The following is a 24572-nucleotide window of genomic DNA, read 5'->3' as shown; positions in this document are numbered from 1 at the left end:
CCACGCAATACAGATCAGCCAATCAATGAGCAAATTCTCCTAAACCTTTGTGTCCTGTATTCATTATCATTCATTTGCAGCCGCTGGACTGGCATTAGTACAAACTGCCATCACTACATCAGAAAACACTCATTCTTTATGGTGAGGAAGATGCCATTATTTCTGAGGAGACACTGCCCCCTGGTGTTGGGGGAAAAAAGTAAATCACTGCAGCAACAGATGCCGTTGAACAGACTGGGACCATTACGATTTATTTATAGGGTGTTACACAGATCTCAGTGGCTCAATTAATGTGTAAGAATGAAGCAATCTGACATTCAATTTCAATCCATAACACAGTCCATTTCTGTAATGCGACACACAATAAAATTGTGCACGATCATGCATATATTTAGGCCAGTAGTAAATGTCCAGGCATGGAGTGCAGCATTCAGTTATCAAAAGAAGCTTCATATTTGTCTTACTTTAGCCAACTTTAGTTAGGGGAACTTCTCTGTCTCCTGTCATTTTGAATAGAAATACACTACTTTTAGATGGTTGATTATAGTGGATTTTATGGGTCTCTTACTTTTTCCTCTTTTTAAAAAGTGCAGGAATTGCCTGAATTTTCTTATTTTGAGCCTCTCAATATTCAATCCATTATTGGATATTTATAGGATATTTTTGGTATTTCTGTTGTAATTCTGACAAAGTTGCTTGTTTTTATTAACAGAAACTGGGAGTATTGATATATTAAATCAATTAACCACGATTCATTTTGTGTCTGAGATTTCAAGAACCTCAATAAGAACAAAATTATAAATAAAGTTAGTGATTTATAATAATTCAGAAACAAAACTGTTTTCATGAGTTCAAAGTTAATTAACAGCTAGGTAACTTGTTTTTATTAGGAAGTCAAATTGTTTTTCCAAAAGGCCCAAAAAAACATCCATCCAAAAAAATACCATCACACACAATATCAGAAATCCACACCATCACACTTCCAGACAAAATCCTCTTGAAATACGTTTTGGCCTGATATTTGATGGTATGGATTCTTAATGACCTCTATTACAGGAATAATGCTGTATCATAGACATAATTTGAAGTAATCTGAAAAGTGCCTCCGAAATAAAGATTCATCCATATGTGTGTCTGTTTTCTTGCTGTGTCCAGGATCTTAGAGCTTCAGCAGAATGGGGACATGGACATCTTGAAGCTGAAGTGGTGGCCGCGGGATAGTCCGTGTGACCTGTACTCTCCTGTGGGCACTCGGAAGAGTGCCAGTGCCTTGGACATCCACAGTTTTGCTGGGGTCTTCTTTGTACTAGCAGCTGGTGTAGTGCTCTCCTGTCTTATTGCCACGGTGGAAACCTGGTGGACACGAAGGAAAGGCTCCAGAGTCCCATCGAAGGAGGTAAGAATCTTAAACCCTTTAGATTAGGGATGAGGTTGATCATTTGCTTATATCATGAACAAAAGAGTGTGGAACATGTTTAAATACAATAACTATGGAGATTGTCCAACTGCCCAAGACCAGATGGGATCTAATATGGTTACAGAACTTCAAGTTCAGTAAGATTGCTCCTAAATTTCCCCTTAAAAGGAATGGTTAATCTCTAAATTAAATTAAGTCATCATTTACTCACCAGGTGTTGTTCTAATGCAGTATGCCATTCTTTGTTTTTTGAACCACAAAAGGAGAAATTTAAAAAAGTCAAGCTTGCACTTGTCTATATAATGGCAGTGAATAGCGACCAGCATCAAGCTTTTAAAAAAGATGCAAAAGTATCACAGAATGGTCTTATCCAACATGTGAGGTATATTTCAACTGTTCTGGGGGTAAACGATACAGTTTGGTGAAAAACAAACCAAAATGAAATGTATTACTAATGGAAATCCTGACCTATCATGCTTGACTGCGCATTCATGTGACTATTAGCACCACAGTTCACTCCGACTCGCCAAAAAACACGTCATGAAATACAATGCCTAGAATTCCAAAAAGTATCTGTGTACTTTCTTCACTGAGTTGAACATCTCCATTTGTCTGATGACAGTCAGAATGACATTCGACAGATGTGCACGCGATAACCTTTTGTTGTGGCAAACACAGCAGATAAATGTTTTAAATATGAAAAAAATATTTCATATGTTTTCATTAATCTTGATTTCTCACAACTTGTTTTTTTTTCGTCGAAGTGAACTGCAGCGCTAATAGAGTCACATTGAACTCACAGTAGAGCACAGAAGACCAATGGCCAAGGAAAGGATTTCCATTAAATAATACATTCAATTTGGGTTTGTTTTTCATCAAACCCTATCGTATGCCCCCAGAACACTTGGAATATATGACATGTGTCACATGGGATTATTCTGTGATACTTTTGCATTTTTTTAAAAAGCTTGATGATGGTCGCTATTCACTGCCTGTCATGCTCTCAGGATTGAAGACAGGAAGCAATAGCGAGTTAACGTTTTATTTGGTACGTGAACACAAAAGTCTCAAGACAACGGGCGTGGAATGGTGGCGCAGGGACTTCAATGGCCAGGACCAGAACCGGATCAGATGGTGAGATGAAAGATGAAGAAATATCCAAACGAAGACGGTGAGAGACGAAAACTCCAGCAAGACGACGATGATCACGGGAACACGAACAGGAGGGCAGACAGGACTGGAACACCGACAAAGGACACATCAAACAACGATCTGACAGAAGGAATGAGACAACGGTAAGTTTATATAGAGTGGTGAGATGGGCTGCAGCTGTTGAATGAGATGATGATCAGCTGGAGTGGATTAGTCAATGACACACAATCACGCCCACAACGCACGTGCATTCATACAACAACATAAACACAAGACGAGAAGGAAACAACAAATTTGTATACCGTGACAGTACCCGTCCTCCTAAGAACGCCTCCTGGCGCTCTCAGACTCCCTTACCTGTCGATTGTAATCATCGATGAGGGAGTGATCCAGAATGTCTCTAGCAGGTACCCAACCTCTCTCCTCTGGACCGTAACCTTCCCAGTCCACCAATTACTGAAATCCGCATCCCCTCCGCCTAGAGTCCAGAATGCGATTGACCGTATAAGTGGTCTCCCCATCTACGAGTCGCGGTGGGGGAGGAACCGGGGCTGGCGGATTAATACGAGAATGAAACACAAGCTTAATTTTGGAGACATGAAAAACGGGATGAACCCTCCTGTACGCCGGAGGTAAATTTAGGCGGACTGCCACCGGACTAATGATCTTGGCGACAGTGAACGGGCCAATGAATTTGGGAGCCAGTTTATTAGAAACGGAGCGGAGAGGAATGTTTCTTGTTGAAAGCCACATTTTTTGACCAACGACGTATACGGGTGGCTTCGACCGGTGGCGATCGGCCTTGGCCTTGGTGCGCGCCCCCACCTGGAGTAGAGTCTCACGGGCTCTAGTCCAAGTGCGGTGACACCTCTGGACGAAGGCGTGAGCGGAGGGGACCGCGACCTCGGATTCCAGACTGGGAAAAATTGGTGGCTGGTAACCTAAACTACACTCAAACGGAGATTGGCCCGTGGCCGACACTGGTAATGTGTTGTGGGCGTACTCCACCATGGACAGTTGTTCCATGAGGAAGGATTCTTGGAAACCAAACATCGTAACACCCTCTCCAGATCCTGGTTGCCTCTCTCGGTTTGGCCATTGCTCTGGGGGTGAAACCCTGAGGACAGACTAACCGTCGCTCCCAGTAATCTACAAAACTCTCACCAAAATTTGGACACAAACTGGGGTCCCCTGTCGGAGACCACGTCCATCGGGAGGCCATGTAAGCGAAAGACGTGGTCCACGACTGTCAACGCTGTCTCCTTAGCTGAGGGTAATTTGGGTAAGGCGATAAAATGAGCCGACTTCGAGAACCGGTCCACCACGGTCAAAACGACTGTGTTACCCTGGGAGGGCGGGAGGGCGGTAATAAAATCTAGAGCGATATGGGACCAGGGTCTCGAAGGGACTGGCAGCGGTTGAAGTAACCCATCTGGGGGTCGATTGGAAGTCTTACCAGTGGCACAAACCGAGCAAGCCAAAACAAAACTGTGAATGTCACGAGGCCATAAGTGGCCACCAGAATCGTTGCTTGACTAAAAAACTAGTGCGATTAACTCCTGGATGACAAGCCACGTTGGAGCAATGACCCCACTGGATGACGTCAGACCTTAATCCCTTCGGCACAAATAAGCGATTCGGTGGGCAACCGGGCGGAGGCGTTACCCCTTCTAAGGCCGTTCTGACCTTCGACTCGACCTCCCATGTGAGTGTGGAAACAAATAGGGTTTCGGGTAAAATGCACTCGGGAGTATCCGGGCGTTCGGAGCGATCAAAAATGCGAGATAAAGAGTCGGGTTTGATGTTCTTAGAACCCGGGCGGTACGAGAGAGAAAAATCAAAACGACCGAAAAAAAGTGCCCACCGAGCCTGCCTGGAGTTCAATCTTTTAGCGGTTCTGATGTACTCTAGGTTCTTGTGGTCAGTCCAGACGATAAAAGGTACCCCCGACCCTTCTAACCAGTGGCGCCATTCCTCCAATGCTAACTTGACTGCCAACAACTCCCTGTTACCAATGTCGTAATTGCGTTCGGCTGGGGATAAACGATGAGACAAAAACGCGAAGGATGCATCTTGTCGTCTGCAGAAGAGCGCTGGGACAGAACTGCACCTACCCCCACCTCTGACGCATCGACCTCTACCACGAACTGACGTGAGGAATCAGGGGCAATAAGGATGGGGGCTGAAACAAAGTGGCCTTTCAATTTGGCAAACACAGCTTCAGATGTGTCTGACCACCTGAACGTCGTTCCGGGAGAGGTCAAGGCAGTCAGAGGTGCAGCTAGTTGGCTGAAGTTGCGAATAAAACGCCGGTAGAAATTGGCGAACCCCAGAAACCTCTGTAGGGCCTTAAGGGAATCTGGACTTTCCCACTCTACCACAGCCTTTACCTTCTCAGGGTCCATACGCACTCCTTCAGACGAAATGATGTAACCTAGGAAAGGAACAGACTGTGCATGGAAAACGCATTTCTCCGCCTTGACAAAAAGCCCATTCTCTAGCAACCTCTGAAGCACTCGTCGGACGTGTTGCACATGTTCCTGGAGAGAAGCAGAAAAAATCAATATGTCATCCAGGTAGACATATATGAACTGATCTATCATGTCTCGCAACACGTCATTGACCAATGCCTGGAAGACTGCTGGGGAGTTGGACAGCCCGAACGGCATGACCAAATATTCAAAGTGCCCCCTGGGGGTGTTAAAAGCAGTCTTCCACTCATCCACCTCCCTAATGCGAACCAAATGATAAGCGTTACGTAAATCCAGTTTTGTGAAGATTGACGCTCCCTGCAACCTCTCGAAGGCCGAAGACATCAACGGCAAAGGATAAGTATTCTTTACCGTGATGTTGTTCAACCCCCGGTAATCAACACAAGGTCGCAGAGACCCGTCCTTCTGCCCCACAAAAAAGAACCCCGCCCCCGCTGGAGAAGAGGAAGTTCGGATGAACTTGGTTGCTAGAGAATCAGAAATATATTTCTCCATAGCCTCCCTCTCTGGGACAGAAAGCGAATATAACTTGCCTTTAGGCGGAGACTTACCTGGTAATAAATCTATAGCACAGTCATAGGGACGATGCGGAGGAAGAGAAGCAGCACGAGACTTACTGAACACCTCCTTCAGGTCACGGTACTCCGTGGGCACGTTTGACAAATCCCCTGCTTCCTCCTGAAACACAGAAACAGGCACAGACGGACAGGCAGACGCAAGACAAGACTTAGGACATTCCTTGCTCCACTCCAGCACAACGTTTTGATGCCAGTCCACACGAGGGTTGTGACGGATGAGCCAGGGTGACCAAGAACAATGGGTGTCAGGGGTGAATCCAGTAAAAAAAAAGAAATAGTCTCGGAGTGGTTGCCAGAAGTGATGAGTGTAATATCCTCAGTGATGAATGAAATGGTAGGGAGATTCTGACCGTTCAGTGCATGTACAGCAATCTTGTGTGTGAGAGGCTTGAAGGGCATCTGAAACTTGTGTGCAAATGTATAGTCCATGAAATTACCTTCAGCCCCGGAGTCCAGAAGTGCTGTGCAGTTGTTCTGGTGCACTGACCATCTTAGTCTTACCGGAAGGAGCGTAGATGTAGATGAGGTCTTTTCGGCGGAGATCCCACCCGATAGTAGCCTCATGTTTACTATCGGGCTTGACCTTTTAACGGGCAGTTGTAGGCAAAGTGTCCCGCACCTCCGCAGTAAAGACAGAGGCCCTGGGACCTCCGCCTCTCCTTCTCCTCCCGGGAAAGCCGAGCTCGCCCTACCTGGATGGGTTCGTGATCGTAGACAGGGCTGACCGCGTCCCCGCCGCTGAACCGTGGACCCTCAGCTCCGCCAGGCGTGCGGGTGGACAATGCCCGTCGTTCGACTCTGGATAGTCGAGCGTCCACCTGCAACGCCAACTCAATGAGTCCATTCAATGAAGTGGGGAGGTCCAGGGCGTAGATCTCCTTCTGGACGCGGTCAGCCAACCCATGCAGGAACATGTCCCACTGCGCCTCCTCGTTCCATTGACACTCTGCCGCCAGGGTCCGAAACTCAATAGAGAAATCCGAGACCGACCTGTCACCCTGACGCAGGTCGGCCAGTACCCTCGCCGCCTCTCTTCCGGCGACCGCTCGGTCGAACACCAGCTTCATTTTTGCGGAGAGTGTCTGGAACGAGACGCAACATGGGTCTTGGTTCTCCCACACAGCCGTTCCCCCTATTGCGCTCTTCCAGTCAAAAGAGTCAAGACGAAGGCCACCTTGGCCTGTTCCGTGGAAAAAGTTCTGGGCTGGAGGGTAAAGTGCATTGAACATCTCGTTAGGAACGCTCTACAGTGTGTAGACTCACCAGAATACGACTCAGGCACAGGCAGGCGGGGCTCCGACTGGAGAGGGTTCTCAGGTGGTGTGAGGGGAACAGCTGGTGTGGGCGGCGCAGTGGGAGCTCGTAGAAGTTGGATCTGCTGGGTGAGCTCGGACACCTGCGCCACCAAGGATTGAACAGCACGACCCGTGTCGTTGAGATTCCTCTCTTGAGAATCCATCCTTCTAATGCTGTGGTGGATGAATTCCTCCAACGACGAGGCTGACGCACTCGCTGCTTCCATTCCTGTGTCAGATCGTTCTGTCATGCTCTCAGGATTGAAGACAGGAAGCAATAGCGAGTTAACGTTTTATTTGGTACGTGAACACAAAAGTCTCAAGACAACGGGCGTGGAATGGTGGCGCAGGGACTTCAATGACCAGGACCAGAACCGGATCAGATGGTGAGATGAAAGATGAAGAAATATCCAAACGAAGACGTGAGAGACGAAAACTCCAGCAAGACGACGATGATCACGGGAACACGAACAGGAGGGCAGACAGGACTGGAACACCGACAAAGGACACATCAAACAACGATCTGACAAAAGGAATGAGACAACGGTAAGTTTATATAGAGTGGTGAGATGGGCTGCAGCTGGTGAATGAGATGATGATCCGCTGGAGTGGATTAGTCAATGACACACAATCACGCCCACAACGCACGTGCATTCATACAACAACATAAACACGAGACGAGAAGGAAACAACGAATTTGTATACCGTGACACTGCCATTATATGGATGAGCTCCTTTTGTGGTCCGAACAACACAAGTAGAGTAAATAATAACTTAATTTTCATTTTAGTGTGAACTAAATCTCCAATGCAGGACAGCGAAAATTTAAAGAACGTAAAACTGGGCGGTAAGAAAGTCTTATGACGTTATGAGTTTATATAACTGCTGTTTTTACAGAATATTTGGTGGGGGGGGGGGGGGTATATTATATTAAATGGTACTGAAGTATTACATTTTTATTAAATAATATACATTTAATTAATATAAAATAATAATATATGAATATTCATTAAAAATCTGATTAAATAACCTTGTAGCTATACTGAGTTTTTGATAATACAATGGATTTTATACTTCACAACTGAAATGATTTTCTCTTGTATGTGGAATGTGAAAGTCGCAAATCAAAAGATGATAATAATTATTAATATTTGAATATGATATTTTCACTTTCGAAGTTGTTTTATTTAAGCCATAATACACCCCTGTGACCTCAAATCATTCTGTAATAATGCAACAAGTCACAATATTGCTCGGCAACAATAACCAATTTAAACTTACTTGTTTGTACCTAACAAACACCCCTTAATAACACCATCCTTCTGGACTTCTGGACACGTCTCATTTTGTTTGTTCGACGCTTTCTACTGTAAATAACATAAATCCTGTGGACTTATCTGCCATGGAACAAACAGTTAAGCAGAATCAATACCAGTCGTATGCCATCAAAGACTTGGAAGGATATTAGTAACATTAACAAAAAAGGACAAGAGATTAAAATGAGAAATAGTACGCATTACAAGCAGTATAGACAAAGCACTTTTTCTTCAAATAATCTGTTTCTGATAGCGCACTTTAACTGTCATTTAAACTGTCAGTTTAGAGTAATGTGTTTGCACTTATTGTTTTTCTTTTGAAGTACTGTTTTCTTGTTCTTGCAACTGTTTGCCTATTGTTGGAATCCGGTTAACATCAATTAACAAATAAACCCATTGCTTGCATTTCACATGACAACACTTCAATGTAACAGACGTAGCAGTGACAGCACATTCATATGGCTGTGAATGAACCTTTGTGATGTTGCTCTTGACGCATTTCTTTGATTTGATGAGTTTATGGCTCCTTGTTATCTTCTACAGCTGTCATATTGTGGGTGTTCTTTTTCCTGATATTACATCCCCATCTCCCATTACTCCAATTGAGTCCCATCACCCACCCCCCGACATACACACCTGACCTCTCCTCACCCCCTAAGTCATCAGACTCTCCACAGGCCAGAAAACACAGCATTTCATCTCCAGCGTTCCACCTGAAAAACAAAGTAGTGCTTTTGATCAGCGGTCAGAGGCTTTTTCTTGTCTTCCGTCCTCCCGCTATGAAGCAGCTTTTATCTGTCAGGGGCAGCAGCAGCAGGGCACTCATGACCCCACAGAGAAGAGCGGCTCTCCTTCATCCCTGCTCCTCTGAAGGCCACTCCACTGCTCGCCATAATGTTCAGACATTTATATCGACAAATTATGTTCCTTGCAGAAATGGCAGATGAGCTTCAACCTGTTAGTTTTTTTTTTATTACAGCAGGCCACGATTAGCATATTTAAGTCATAAAAAACTGAATGGCTCGTTTGTACTTGTTTATAAGCAAGGTCCAAAGTATCACTGAATTGAAATGGCCCGGGAACTTTATTGGGAGCTGTGACATTACATGGTTTGAATTGGATTTTAATAGCAATAGTCTGACCTTACTATGTGAGGGATTTAAAGCACAGACAAACTATCTACTAACTAAAGAAATCTAGGCATTTTTTAACAACTTTTTCGCACATGAAAAATTTATTATCAGGGACTTTATTTAAGATGCCTTAAGTGTTTTTCCTCTTATTAAATAATACATCAAGTTTGAGGTCGTAAGATGTTTTAAATGCTTTTGAAAGAAGTCTCTTATGCTCACTAATGCTGCTTCTTTGATCACAAAATACAGTAAAAACAGTAATATTGTGAAATAAATGTATATATATATATATATATATATATATATATATATATATATACACACACACAATATATAAAATAACTGTTTTCTATTTGAATATATTTTAAAATGTAATTTAGTACTATAATGGCGGAGCTGAATTTTTTTTATTATTATCAATGTTAAATCCTTTATTAATGTTAAAACATTATCCATGCGTTTCAGGATTCTTTGAAAAGAACAGAAGTTTGAAATAGGAATCTTTTGTTACATAATAAATGTCTTGACTCACTTTTGAACAGTTTCATGCGTCTTAGCTGAATAAAAGTATTAATTTCTTTAAAAAAAAATCTTACTGACCTCAAACTTTTGAACGGTACTATAGATTATTCTTTCTGCATAATGCTCCACTATACATTGCACTTTGTCACAAATATGCATTGTCATATTAAAAATATATAATTAATAAAAGTAATACAAATATGAAAAGCAATACAATCTCATTTTAGCTGATGAATTCACCTCAAAGTTAACATTGGACCTTCTACTGTATATAAGCATGCTAAGTCATCAATTCTAGCTAATGTAGTGGTGCAGTTGAAGATGTAACACTGAGCACAAAGATGATTCTCTCATGTAGGGTGGAGCGCTTTGGCAGTCACTCTTGAACCCCGCTCCTTTCTGCCCCAGTGGTTGGATCATGCTGATTTGGGCTCATTCCTCGGAGCACTCTTCCAGACGGTTCCATCAGAGTAGAAGCTTGGCAGAACTTTGCACAAATATTCACACAGACATGCTGATAAGCACACATTTTAACACACACACGGTTCAGTGAGCGAGACGTGTTAATGCCAAAAGCGACCAAGACAAGACAAACGCTAAAAATTTGCACATATCACACTCATCTCACAGATGTTTTTGGTTTTACAATTAAAGCTCTTATAGCAGAGTTAATTAAAGACTTCTTTACAGCAAAATTACCGTATTTTTGACTTGTTTTTCCAGTCAAATTATTTATGCTTTCAGAGAATAATTTAAGGTTTATTTTTATTACCCCCTTTAGCAAATTGTTGTTTTATACATAACTTAATTTAGAGAGATTTATAACAACAAAAACTATTTGTAGTAATAAAAATAAACTTACATTGCAATACTAAATTAAATTAATAAATTAATTATAATCTATTTATTTTAAATAAATAAAAATAATTAAAAATGATCTTGTTTTAAGGATATTTGGATCATTTTTGAACAAGGCAAAAATGCTGAATAAGATAATGATTTTTGCAGTATTTGTTGTAATTTTTTCTCATTTTGGCACATCCTATAAACCATTCTTCCATCTTTCAGCATGATGCAACTTTCTTTTTGGTGTGTCCCAGTGCTGTCTTGGTGCATCCTTAAATCTTTCCGAACTGCTTCCTCTTTTCTTTGTGATATTTCTTGACACCTGGCTAACACTGAGTTCATTGCACATCAGAACAATAGAATGACTTTGTGCTTGTGTCTGTGTCTGACACACACGCACACACACATGCATACACACACCAACACACACATTGCATATGCCATGGTGTTAGTTTGTCCCTGTTTCCTCTCTCTGTTTCTCTGTGATCTCACCGTCACGGCTCCTTCTGTGGTGTCGCAATTGGTCAGAAATGATTCGATATGACAAGTCGTCAAAACGAGTTCCACCTCGTAGTGATGAATAACCGTTTTCCAACCAAGTCAAATGTTTTTATAGTGCACCACCTGCCAATCCAGAGAGGACGAGCAGACGGTCCAGAGAACTAGAGGTTTTGCTTTATGAATAAGCCATTTCACATGCCAAGCTTTGTGTTTTAATCATTCCTGAAAAACCAAATGATGAAAAGTTCTTCACCTCAGATGTCTGCTATGTCATTGATATTGTGGCTGTCTGGAGTCCTGCGGTGCCTCTACATTTCTAGGCCGCGGTATGAGGTCTGCATTCAAATAACCAACTGTTTTTCAGTCTTAGAAGAAGAAAAAAAAGAAAAAATATATTTTGCCTGCTTTTATTCCTATTATGTTCAGAGTGTCTATAGTAGTAGTTGGTATTTGAAAGTCATACCTCATGTGGCCGCATAATTAACAGAGGCCGCCGAACGCCAAACAACGATCTGTGTCTGTCATTACTCTGAAAATGTTTGGTTATTTTTCAGAAAAGACCAAAACAATCATGTTATTCTGCTGTCAAAGCCTGAAACAACTTTTATTTTGTTGATTTTCTTTTATAGATAAGTACTCTGTGTTGAGGGGTGGGAGAGAAATGCAAAATGCCATTTTTACCATCTCACACTTCCAGGTATCTGGCTCCTTGGACATAAAAAAAAGAAAGAAAAAAAACATCTGTGTGCTGACTGTTTGTTTGTTGTCTTTTTCTATTCATTCCCCCACCTCTCTGAAAACAACCTCTTTCCCATCCTCTCATCTGCCTGCTTCATCTGTTGGGTCATGTCCTTTCACGCACGCACACAGACACAAGCAGACGGACCGTCGTCTGTGAGGCAAGACGAGCCGTGTCATGAGCCGCAGACTGACATCATGCTCACGCTCAGGCCTTCCTCCAATCATTTGTCACCTGCATGCTGCGCCACACCCCTCGACTCCAAGCTGAGGCACACGTTCGCCATCCCGTCGCGAACTGTCTTCTGCCAGCACTGAGCTACACTCTTTCCACACTTCTCCAAGCCTCGAGCCCACGTAGGTTATGAAATGCGCAAAGATAAGTTTTGTACGGACTTAAACAATCGCACATTTGCTGCTGGAAGAGAATCCACTTGGGTGCTAAAAGGAAGGTCATTACCATTTATTTCCCGTAATGCAATAATACAGGCTTCAATACCAATCTTTTTCAAGCCCACAGAGATCCATCCATTAGTGCCAAGCTACATAGTGACTAGACAAAATTGGCTAAAAGAATACAAAAACAGTCACAGTGCAAACGTGACAGGACATTATTTGAGCTGTGTAACTTACGAGGGGAGCAGCCCAGCAGGCTGGCGTTTGCAAAACTTTTTCAATATTAAGATTGCTGCCACACATGGAGACTAAGTGCCTAATTCAGTATTTATTCTCAAAACAATTATTGCAAGACATAAAATGATTTTTAAAGCAGTGGTTCTCAATCAGGGGGCCTGAAGCAAAAAAAAACTGTCTTAATACATTTATGTAAGAAATATATATAATATTAGCCACTGCATCAGGTAAAAACTTTTTTTTTAAGCAGTGGTTCTCAATCAGGCAGCCTAGGGCCCACTAGGGGGCCTCAGCTAACTTCCAATGGCTTTATTTATAAAATATAATAATGCAATATTATGTGCGTGCTTTAAACTCTTGATTTAATAACTAAATCTTCATAAATAATAATAATTAAAAATATTTTTTATTCCATAAAATTGATAATATTCATAAATTAAGATTTCGTTACAGTTTATGCATTATTTGGTTGCTGTGGATCATATATATTAATGCACTAACTACAACAAAATCTTCATTATTAATAATTAATGTATTGACAATCCTAATTTTATGCACATTTTTTATTTTAAAGGAAGTACAAAAGTAATATTGCGTGTGTGTGTGGGTGGGGGGGGGGGGGGGGGTGGGTGTACTTAGTCTGCCTGAATCATACTCATCTGGCTTTTGTGAAGTCGGACCAACAGACCTAGATAATGTGATGGTAGCTCGGCTACATGTTATAGATACCTATTGTGCACATGCTCCGGATGAAATGCATATGTATATAATCCTTAAGATTGAGATTCAATTACACATTCTGTCATGCATACTTGGACAGATGCCGACTGTAGCTGCTGTAGCTCCATTATAACTGTTAAGAACCACTGGTTTAAAGATTTCACACTAGTGTTACATCAATATCTGCACTCGCAGGAAAAAAATTTGCAAAACTTCTACCTATAGGGGTTCAAAAGTTTGGGCAGTACCCTTAAAGTACCTTATTTACCCATAAAAGTTCAAAGTAGTAAAGGCTATGTTATCCAATTTCAAAACGGTTTTCCCTGGATGAATTTTGAGTATTTAAGCTTTTGAATGATACCTAATTTATGATGAATACTAAAATACGTGTTAGGGAAAATAGGCGATAAAAAAGTGGACCAAGTGTCCCACTACCGGGACACTGACAGTTTACAGGCTATAGATAGGCCTACATATTATTACTCTAAGGCAGGGGTCTCCAACCTTTTTTCATTTGAGAGCTACTTTTACAAAAAGATAGTGGCCGAGAGCTACTCATGTAATACAATACTTTAATCTCTTAGATAATGTCTCATAACTCTCATATTAACAACTATCTAAACTGTTTTAGACCTAAAAGAGTTTTTGTAGGCCCATATATGTCACCCTTAAATGTCAGAGATAAGAACAGAATCAGAGATACATTTTTTTAAAGAAAATTGTACTTTGCATATTATACTGTAAAAACAAAACATAATTATAGTTGATTTTATAGTGCATCTTAAATAGAGATGAAATGGAATGGAAATTTCATTTCATGATTATAGTGACCAAAATGATCACGGTTGTCACCGAATCCTGTTCAAAAAGTACTAATACTACACAATAAAATCAATTCACCAAGTTTTATGTCGAAAACCAGCAAATAACAAATATAATTAGCATTAATATGCACTTTTTGTTTACATAAACATTAAAATAACAACATTAAAAATGATGGCCATATTTTAAAGGAGTACTGGACATGTTATCTACTAGTATGTAGCGTGCAAGTTCAAATAAAGTTTTGACAAAAAAGATTCATAAAAAGAAACCTTGCATATTTCAGCCTTTTAATTATTTTTATAAAAAGAATGAGTCAAAAAAGATAAATTACTGACGTTTACAGTGCACATTAGCTTATCTTTTATTATTAATAGTAAAATTCGGTCCGATTTTCCCGTGGCGTCTGTCGTTACTATGCAACCATGCACTGCGCTCTCCACAATGACAAAGAAGTTCTAGTAGCTAATGCATTTTTTCATCTCACTGCGCCTGGAAAAAATGAGCGCGTCGCTTCAATTATGAGCTTCCTACATTTGAAATAACGAAATTGAGCGCGCAAAAGACGCGATATGTGAACGGCCCCTTGGCGAGCTACCTCCAATCAGGCCACGAGCTACTGGTAGCTCGCGAGCGCCTTGTTGGAGACCCCTGCTCTAAGGTACTAAACTGCTCTTTTTAGGGCTTGAGAAGACACCAAGTTGTTCCTTTAAGGGTGTTGCAGTGACAAGCTGTTGACAGTGAATACATCTCAAGATAAAATGCATAGGTTTAAACTCATAATGCAATCTCACCATGCCCCAAAAAGAAAAGTGTAAGGGTATTTATTATCTTCAAAACACATCAAAGTATTTTGAGAAGCACAAGGTCCCTATATAGGTCAACAAAACACCACATGTAACAGCCTTCCCACATTCCTCTTCCCTTCACACTTTCACCCCTATTATACCGCCTTCCTCAACCGTGGTGGTAGGACAGGTACCTACGACCTGCCCCTCTGACCTCCCGCCCCCCTCGGCCCGACCAGGTTCCCCCACCACCCCTCTTTACTCAGGGCCACGCTGCCTGCCGCTGGTGGCTGGAATCATCTAAGTGCTTTATGCTGGTCCAAACCAGAGGCCATTTTATCTCTGAGCTCCCTGCAGCCACAATGTCAGCCCACGTCACCTCGTGAGTTCTTTAAAGCAATCTACATATTTTATAGTAGTTATGTTAGTTAAACTTATGATATACTAGATAAGCTACAGTTTTGTCACAACCGCGGTTTCAGATGTCTTGAAAGTGGAAAGGTTTTGTAGACTGTATCTATATCCAAAGATCCATCTGTCACACGACGTTAATGTTGATGATAGTCCATGGACAGTTCTAGTTAAGACTGTTTTCATTACCGTAGCTCAGTATGTTTCCCTTTTTGTACCTTACCCCCCCCCCACCCCCACCCCCCCTCTCTGTCTTGCTGTCCATGCAAACACTAAAACCTCATTGGGACTGCTAATTCTTCATCAATATCCGCCCACAATCTTCTTCCAAATTTTCTTTTTCCCTTCACATCTCATTTGCTCACCAACTCCCTTCCCTCCTATCCGTTTCCCTGTTAACCACCTTGTGCTGTCCCGCTTCACTAAACCATCCCACTCTCTATCTGCTCTTATGAATACACACCCCTTCACTTCACTTTACACCTCTTTTCTCTTCTGATCCTATAACAACCTTCGCTCCTCCTCCTGTTCTTCTCTCCTTCCTTATTTCCCCCACTCCACTTTCCTCCTCCCGTTCTCCCCTCCTCTAGGACGATAAGGAGATCGACCTGGAGCACCTTCATCACCGGGTTAACAGCTTGTGCACGGACGATGAGAGCCCCCACAAACAGTTCTCCACCTCCTCCATCGACCTGACGCCCCTGGACATGGACTCCCTCCCGGCCGCCCGGCAGGCCCTGGAGCAGATCAGCGACTTCCGCAACACGCACATCACCACCACCACCTTCATCCCCGAGCAGATCCAGACTCTCAGCCGCAGCCTGTCGGCCAAAGCCGCAGCCGGCTTCGCCTTTGGGGCCGTGCAGGACCACCGAACTGGGGGGCCCTTCCGGCAGCGAGCCCCCAACGGCGGCTTCTTTCGCAGCCCCGTCAAGACAATGTCCAGCATCCCATATCAGCCCACCCCGGCCCCCAACTTTAGCTACGGCAACGACCCGGACAGGGGCACCTCCATATAGACTGCAGGAGTTCCTGTGCCTGCGAGTTCGAAACAAAAAAAGAGATATCTGTAAATACAAATGTTCCTTTTTGGTTGTCGTTTTCTCTTGACTTTTGCTCTTGGCGATGGAGCTTGCTTGTCCTGACCGAACTCGTCGACAGGACGAGGATGGAATAAAATGATCATTATTGTCATTGTGGTTTGTCGGGAGATTTTCTCTGTGAACTAAATGAATTTGCCTTTTGTTTGCCACATTTGATTTTGTGGGGAGAGAAAAAAAGACTATCAAATGTTGCAATGATAGTATGTTTACCTTTTTGTTTCGGGTTGTTTTTTGGGGGGTTTTCGAAAAGGACTCTGCCTAGTGTTTCCCAGATCTGCAATAACTCAGTTTAGAAGAATCTTGTCAACTCATCGACTGAATTGTGCTTCATCTCAGCGCTCTGTTAATGTTCAGTGCTCCCTCTAGCTGAAGCGTTCGACAAGGCGCTGCTAAACTGAGAGAAAATAACCTGCTTTTCTCGGAAGCCTCACAGTGAGTGACTGTGTTTCTAAGGACCTCTCATCCTCTCTGCCTTCTCCCTGAAGTCGAGATCTACTTTGAGTCTTTAAACGGACACTCTGTGGAAAAGACTCGATTGAACTTTAAATAAAAAAGAATAAACATTATTATGTAGGGAGGGATGAAACAAATGCTACTAAATGTCTCTTACTGACTTTAAGTATAACAAATCTTTAATGCGTGGAATGTGTCTGGTCAGAGAGTTTTAACAACAAAATAAATGTTCAGAGCTGTCTGTAGTTTTAGTTTTCTCTTTTTTTATGATTAGTTTTGAGATTGCTTCAGTGCCATCATCTTTCATTGATTTGCACCATTAAACCATTACGAGTTTGTATTCACTTCTGTAGCCGTACTCCAGGATTCGACAAAAATATTCTGTAGAATAGCTTCATTGTATATGCCACAATCTCGTGGCTGTGCGTCATAGATTTTGGAAATCAAAGAGCGAGAGAGTTTTTAAAAGGAATTCTTAACACGAGCCTTAGGAGACGGGGCTTTTTTTACTTTTCAAGTGTCAGTCCTCAACCTATTACTACGCCATTACAGACGCTGATACAGTGGCGACTTTTGAGGGGTTATTTGAAATATCTTTCTATTTCATTTCGTAAATGTTAAGGGGTAATATCTATCTAACTTTTTTTTAAAGTGCTAATTGTTTAAACAAGGCCATTGAGGTGTGGTAAGTTTTAAAGAAAAAATACACCTTTTGAGGACAAAAAAACAAACCAATCCTTTTCACTAACATAAACTGTATTAATATTTACTAATGTTAGTTGTTTAGAATGAGCTTTCAGTTTGTTATCCTCTGACTAATTCGCAAATGTTGTGTGTAGGAAACGGCAACAGTGTTTTGACGCAAGCATCCTAGATGTACTTTTTCTTAAGATATGATTAATGAAAGACTATAGGAGCAATTTTATTTAGTATCAGTTAAAAGATTTTTATTTAGAGTAAATGAAGAGACATTAAAGTGTATATTTTACATGCAGATACTTTTTTAGTTGGATTTAAAGAAGATATAGAGTATAATATCTGAGTCTGTAAAGCTCAGTTAGCCACTATCACATTACAGAGTTCTCCACAGTTTCTCCGTCGGTAAGACATTCTCATTCAACTTCATTTCATTTTGATTTCCGAATCTTTCAAAAGGAGGCAAGGGTTTTTCCCCCCGTAAAAGAAGCATGCAAAACCTGCTATGCCTGTAACATTTTTAATTTCATACATAGAATTGTACAGGATTACATCATTTTCAACTGATTATAATGTACAGTATTTAATATAGGCCTATTTTGTTGTATGTGTTGCATATTATTCAAATGGAACAAACTGAGGCCTCTGTTACAAGTGGCAAAGCTTTCTGTGTATAATTTGTCTAATAAACATGTTTTCTACAGTGGTTTTTGTTGTGTTGTCTGTATCATCAGAAATGTCTCAAAATGCTGTATGTGAAGAGTAACGCTGTTCTACTTTATCCCTTCCACCTCAGGATGAGCTGATGCTTTGAACACAATGAAGGATGTGGTCAAAGGTTAGCCACATTTGGCTTTTGACTTTGTGAACCAGATTCATGCACTACAGGTCAAAGTGAAAGGCACCAGAGCGTTTCAAATCATGCTCTAGTGCTTGGAGAGTTTGTCGCCACAAGTCTGACCCTGAACCTGTCATCATGTTCCAGATATAGTAGCCCAAGTTCCTGTATGCGATTCTGTTTGTTATTTATTTGTATAATGTTATACTTTTTACCAAACACCCTGATGCCCCAACATAGTCTTTTTTCATCTTATAATGATTAAAAGTGTTACACTTAAACCACATAGCATAGCACCCTTCGAAGGCTGGCATGCAGTTGAGATCTGTAGGTCATGAAACAAGAGTGATGTACAATTCCAGACATTTTATGCTGCGTGTACACTCTAAAAATAAGAAGAGTTGCTGCCTTCAATTTTTAAGTACAATCAACTTGGATGTTTAAGTAATTTCAACTTAAATTATATTAAACTGCCTTGAGTTTAATCTTGTGAAATTTATTTTAAAAAAATTAAAAAAGCTGAAAATGTCTCAACTTATTTTAAAGCAATGTAAAAACATATGTTTACAATTTATTGATCATTTAATTGTTTACAGTGTATGCCTATGGAAAAAAGAGGATAGCTTGTGGTAAATCAAATTAGAGAAGTACATTGGACAGCCTTTCACTCAAATTCAAGATGTCGAATGTTTTATTGTATGACGAACTGTAGTAAAACGGCTTTTTGTATTTTGATAATTGTGGTGAGATTCATCTTCAAATTAATTTAAAAAAAAATACCACTTGAGCTACGGTAAATGCATTGCATGTCCACTAGATGTCGCCTTTGATGCCTGTTCAGTAGATTTTTAAAAAGAGGTGGATTTAAGTGTGCACCTGTTCTGATATTCAGAAAATCATGAGTCTTATTTGTTTCATGTATTATGGAAAAACTTAAAATGAAACGCTTGTCGATTCACTTTCACACTTGAAATGTGGTATCAAGGGGTTAAATTACTGAACAATGAAAGTCCCTTAAAGTCTGAATTGAATCCAAATTATTAAATTTTTATCATATAACATTATTTGTTACATATATAAGAAATAATTATTTTATTTGTTACATGTTTCAAACAATTACTTTAGTAGGCTACCTAGATGTGGCTGAAATTAATTTTATAATAATAATAATAATTATTATTATTATTATTATTATTATTATTATTATTATTATTATAATTATTATTATTATTCGTGTTGGAACCCTATGATGTGTTTTATCGACTTTTATCAAGCACGCGATATCTCTGGGTTTCCCGGGCGACGGGAATGAAGAAAGCAGCACGCAGACTCGATCGCGGTGGAAGCCCCCATCGAGACACATTTTGTGCCCTTTCTCCAAAGAGTTCTTCAGGCGTGTCGAATGGAACATTGAGTCTCTATTGTCCCAGGGACACTTTAATAATCGACGGCAGCAATCCCAACCTGTTGTTTGCTTTAGGACCTATTCCAAGACACACAAGCCGCCTGGATGAGGCTCCAGTTGGGGTGAGCTCAGGCGCCAGTCCGTAAGCCTCTGCACTCTATGAATTCATGAATAAATGTAAAAAGATGAATGTGGACTTTTTAATGCCAGAAAACCGGAATTAAGGTCATCTGCATCACTGCGTTACATACTTGTTTCGGTGACTAAACAGGGAACGCAGCTGTACCCTATGTTACAAAGTTTGTTTAACAATGCACTTTTTTCTCTCTGCACATTTATCCACGTTATATGCGTTCACTCCTGATAATGCCTTTTCTTAATTTCACGATATTTAGACATTATTCCATTATTTATTTATAGGCTTTTGTAGGCCTACTTTATTTTTTTAAGTAGCCTACAATAATTAAAGTGTCATCTATAATTCAACGAAAATTACCTAATTAGTTGCCTATAATTTTTATTATTGTTATTAATCTTGCTGCCCCTTCTGCGCTTGCTCTCTTTCTAAAGCTCGTGACAGCAAGGGACTGTCGCGCCTCCAGATCAAGTTTCTGATCTTTGGGAAACTCTTTTGCTAAAAGGGCGTTCCTTAAATCGGATCAAAAGGTTTTGAACTTGTTCAAAAAAGAAGCGAAACTCAATCTGGTATAACACTCATTGCTTGAATGTCTTATAATGTGCACCAATAGAACGAATTATTCCACTTTATTTAATATTTATGTTGCATGCCTGATTTTTGCATAAACTGAGTGAAGTAGCACACCTAGTATATTTATTATTTATTAATTTATATAATTATTAGGCTACATGTAGGCTACGATTAGGCTATAAGCACGATAAGCCAATATTATTCTATAGGCTATTATTCGGTAAACTGATAAATAAATAGGCCTAATTAAATTAGAAAACATTTGTAAATAACTTTCTAATATGTCTAACTTATTACATTTCGTTGACTAAAAGATGCAAAATACAAAATGATGCATCTTTCTTTCATTTCATGGGACAATATGCATGAAGACAGAGCAAATGCCTGTCAAAGCAGCTAGCCTAGATTATCGGGTTTGTTTTGTTATTGAGGTTTGGGCCTAATTTAAGAAAACGTGACAAGTTGAATTTAATAAACCAAGCTAGTTTCAAAGCACGGTGTCGTCAAAGATTTTTGATAACCCCTTTCTCTGCATTTCAGACTGTCGAGACAACTTTTTTTCTTGTTTTTTGTTTGTATTAAAGGCCTACTATATCTAATTTCCTAAATGTAATGTGTAAGGAGGCTTGCCACAAAACTTAATTCAGTCCCCAAGATTCTGAGTAGGCCTACGTCCTGTGGGACGACCCATTGTGATAATAATTCTGTAGTTAAACAGGCTTGAAGCACTACATTATCAAAAAACAAAAAAAAAGAAAGAAAGAAAGTTTGGACATAATAACCTCTCTCGGGTTTGCTGAGACTTCTCATTGGTCGCCTACACGCGCCTGCCCCGCGTGCTCTTATTGGTCAAAGCGCCACGCGACCAGCTTGGGAAGGCGCGTGCCGCTTTTAAAACCGACGAGTAGCTCTGAGACATCAGTAAAGAAATACTGTTCACCACAGGTGTAAGAAGAGACATCCTCCACGGCAAAAACCCCGTTCCCATATCCATAGCCACCCTTTCCTCCAAAAAGCACAAAACAACAAAATGGATGGAATGAGCACGGATACAAGGGAGGTGGTTGAACTCGACGTCCAGCATCCAAGCTTGGGGCGGGGGGAGCAGCGCGAGTACCCACCAGCTTTGGCACTCATGGCCAGCAGTGACCCACGCGCCTGGCTGGCTCCCGTGCAGGCTGGCACCTGCGCGGCACACGCCGAATACCTGCTGCACTCGCCCGGCTCGAGCTCGGAAGGCGTGTCCTCTGCTTCCAACTTCAGGAAGAGCAGCAAGAGTCCTGTCAAAGTACGCGAGCTCTGTCGGCTTAAAGGAGCTGTGGGTGCAGATGAGGGCAGACAACGGGCCCCGTCCAGCAAAGCGACCAACGGCGTGCAGAAACAGAGGCGAGTGGCTGCCAATGCCCGGGAGAGGCGAAGGATGCACGGATTGAACCACGCATTTGACGCGCTGCGCAGTGTCATCCCAGCCTTCGATGACGACAAGAAGCTCTCCAAATACGAAACCCTACAGATGGCCCAGATCTATATCAACGCCCTGTCCGACTTGCTTCAGGGCCCCGGTGCTAAAGCCGACCCGCCAAACTGCGACTTGCTGCCTGCCAAGGGGTTCGAGGAGGACCGCTCTCCCAGAGGATCGCCGAGCGCCTGTCGGAGAGGCACGGGCGCGGGTTACCCGTACCAGTACGATGATGGAACATTCGCCTCTTTCATGGAGCAACAGCTTCAATCGCCCTCTCGAACGAGCAAGTCCGGTTCGGAGGCCAGCAAGGACTCGCCTCGGTCGAACCGGAGCGACGGAGAGTTCTCCCCTCACTCGCACTTCAGTGACTCTGACGAAGCGCACTTGGAGTTGCACAGCGAAGACGAGCTCTCGGAACTGAAACTGCCGAAGCACCGCGCTTTTTAGAAAACACACTACTGGACTGTCCATCAATCGTGTCAATCGTATATTTGGGCTTTGTAATGGGTTGCTTTATTTATCCATTTGTTTTACTTTTACGATCTTTTGACAATTATGTTGTTGTGTCTGACGCCAATAGATTAGTTGCCTTCTCGTGACATTGACCAGACCCCTACGCCATGTGAACTGCCGCGTGCAGCAGTGCCATGGGCTCGAATGTCATGCATAAAACTGTCTTCCATGAAAGTTTTTGAAACTGTTTATTATTCAGAAATGATTGTCATGGGCCTTTTTCATGGATACGATTGATTTTGAACCCTGTAAGAATTTGCAACTTCTAAAGTTTACGTGCACTTTAAAAACGGGCCATAGGCTTGAGAAACATTCTTTTGTCGTGGAACAAGAAATTGTGTTTATGTAGAAGTAATGCCAATTTGATGAGTATATTTAATATAGACATTAGATTTTGTACATCCGTTCTTTTTAATATTTGATTTCAATGCAAAGTTGTGTTCTGCTTCTGTAGCTGAAGTAAGCTATTTATTTTCGTTTGCCTTGTCAATTTTTGCCTTACATTGGAATTTTGCTACTCGTATGTTTTGTTTTATTGTAGAAATAAAAAGGCAAATTTAACATGATTATGTCTCATGTCTCTTTGAGTTATCTCTATCTCTGTTATACTTCTTTTCCTATCAGTTTTTCATTATGTCTCATAACATGTCTAGATCCTATATTGTTTAAATCATTTCAATATGTAGGCTACATAGCCTACAACAAAATGTCTTAATGTATGTTATTTTACAAATGTGATAATTTATAATTGGAATACATTAGTTGGAAGTGATATGACATTTAATCATTACAACTATCAAAACATATGGTGATAAAAATAAATCTTTATTTTAATATATTTTGGCGAGTTCAGTGAAACAAGATACATTTAGGCTCTTTATCAAGTTTTTTTTTTTTTTTTGAGAATATTTTTAATTTTACTTATATTTATCAGATCAGTGTATTGGTTGAGTTCTTTAAATCACAACAACTTGATTTTAGAACTAGAGAATAAAGTTATTTATGGAACTTAAATAGGTTATTTATGGCATCAGGCTGTGAAACCATTTTGGTTTTTATTTGAACCTTTGATTTTAAGTGTTATTTACACAAAGTCATTACCATTAGATACTGTAAAACTGTAATACCAATAGAGCTGTACACTTCTACACACTTACTATGCATTGACACCTAGCCTAAAATTAAAGAACAAACGAATTCAACTGCATTAAGTCATAATTTCAGTTCATCTTTTCATTCTTTAGCTTGTTCATTCTAATGCTGGTTTCAAAAATATTTTTGAAAATATTTTTCTTGTGGAATTGTAATCAAGATATTTGTCAAATATAATGTAAACGCCCTCTTTAATTTGATATCCTAATATTGTTTGCGTTTCAGTCGGTTGACCAACCCGAACTCATGAGAAAAAGTTTTACGATTGCGATTTCGTATAGTAAATTCATATGATTTAATTCGTACGAATCGTAAAAAATGTAAGCATCAGCAACCTGCTTTAACGAGAAAACTTAACTATTGTAGCTGCATGCGCTTTTGTTCTGTCACTCTAAAACTACCCAAAAAAAATGAATTTCTATTGTAACATCTTAGTTTCAACGTGAATCTTTTCATGTGCCCAGAGTTTGTAAACACTGTTCTATAAGACGTTTGGCACAAACGTTACTGTTTTGCACATGTATTCTGGTATGCTACCAACTGCCCCCGTGCCAACTGTCAGCTTCTCTACCCTCGAGCCATGACAAACATCATAAACTATTTGATTTTGCGTATGAAAGGATTTTAATAGTCTTCTTATCTATGCGTAACCTCATGTTTATTGAAGACAATTTTTTTTAACTGTAATTGAAGCGTTTTATTTTTTACAAAATTGCTGGCCGACCCGTGGCAAGTGGTGTTGGGTGTCCCTCCTGGAAGCACGCGCTGTCAGCTGGTGAGCGCACTGAGTGGAGTCCCACAGGACCTGACTCGAGAGACTATACACTCGCTCAGTGAGTCTGCCACACACGCGCTCACACGCCCGCCAGCACGCACC

At 41.0% G+C, this 24572-nt stretch overlaps 2 protein-coding genes across 3 annotated transcripts in view; both read left to right on the top strand.

Moving 5' to 3' along the window:
* grid2 (glutamate receptor, ionotropic, delta 2) overlaps window positions 1–18322 on the top strand; it is a 475449-nt gene extending 457127 nt beyond the window's left edge. The window contains exons 15-17 of one of the 2 annotated variants that reach the window (XM_077223321.1): window positions 1156–1396; window positions 12123–12347; window positions 15955–18322. In XM_077223321.1, coding sequence (XP_077079436.1) covers window positions 1156–1396; window positions 12123–12308 — 427 coding nt within the window. In that variant the 3' untranslated portion in view covers window positions 12309–12347; window positions 15955–18322. The remainder of the gene's footprint in view (window positions 1–1155; window positions 1397–12122; window positions 12348–15954) is intronic. The other variant, XM_077223320.1, reaches the window with a different exon arrangement.
* A 3138-nt stretch (window positions 18323–21460) lies between these two features.
* atoh1a (atonal bHLH transcription factor 1a) lies at window positions 21461–23109 on the top strand. The gene has a single exon (XM_077224526.1). It carries the CDS (start codon window positions 21599–21601, stop codon window positions 22475–22477), a length of 879 nt encoding a protein of 292 aa, XP_077080641.1. The 5' UTR covers window positions 21461–21598; the 3' UTR covers window positions 22478–23109.
* The last annotated feature ends 1463 nt before the right edge of the window (window positions 23110–24572 follow it).

The sequence above is a fragment of the Siphateles boraxobius genome, unplaced genomic scaffold, assembly GCF_051911475.1.
Source record: "Siphateles boraxobius isolate OS27281-9 unplaced genomic scaffold, OSU_SipBor_1 9, whole genome shotgun sequence".
Lineage (NCBI taxonomy): Eukaryota > Metazoa > Chordata > Actinopteri > Cypriniformes > Leuciscidae > Siphateles > Siphateles boraxobius.
The sequence above is the reverse complement of the archived record's forward strand: the minus strand, read 5'-3'. Positions and strand labels throughout refer to the sequence as shown.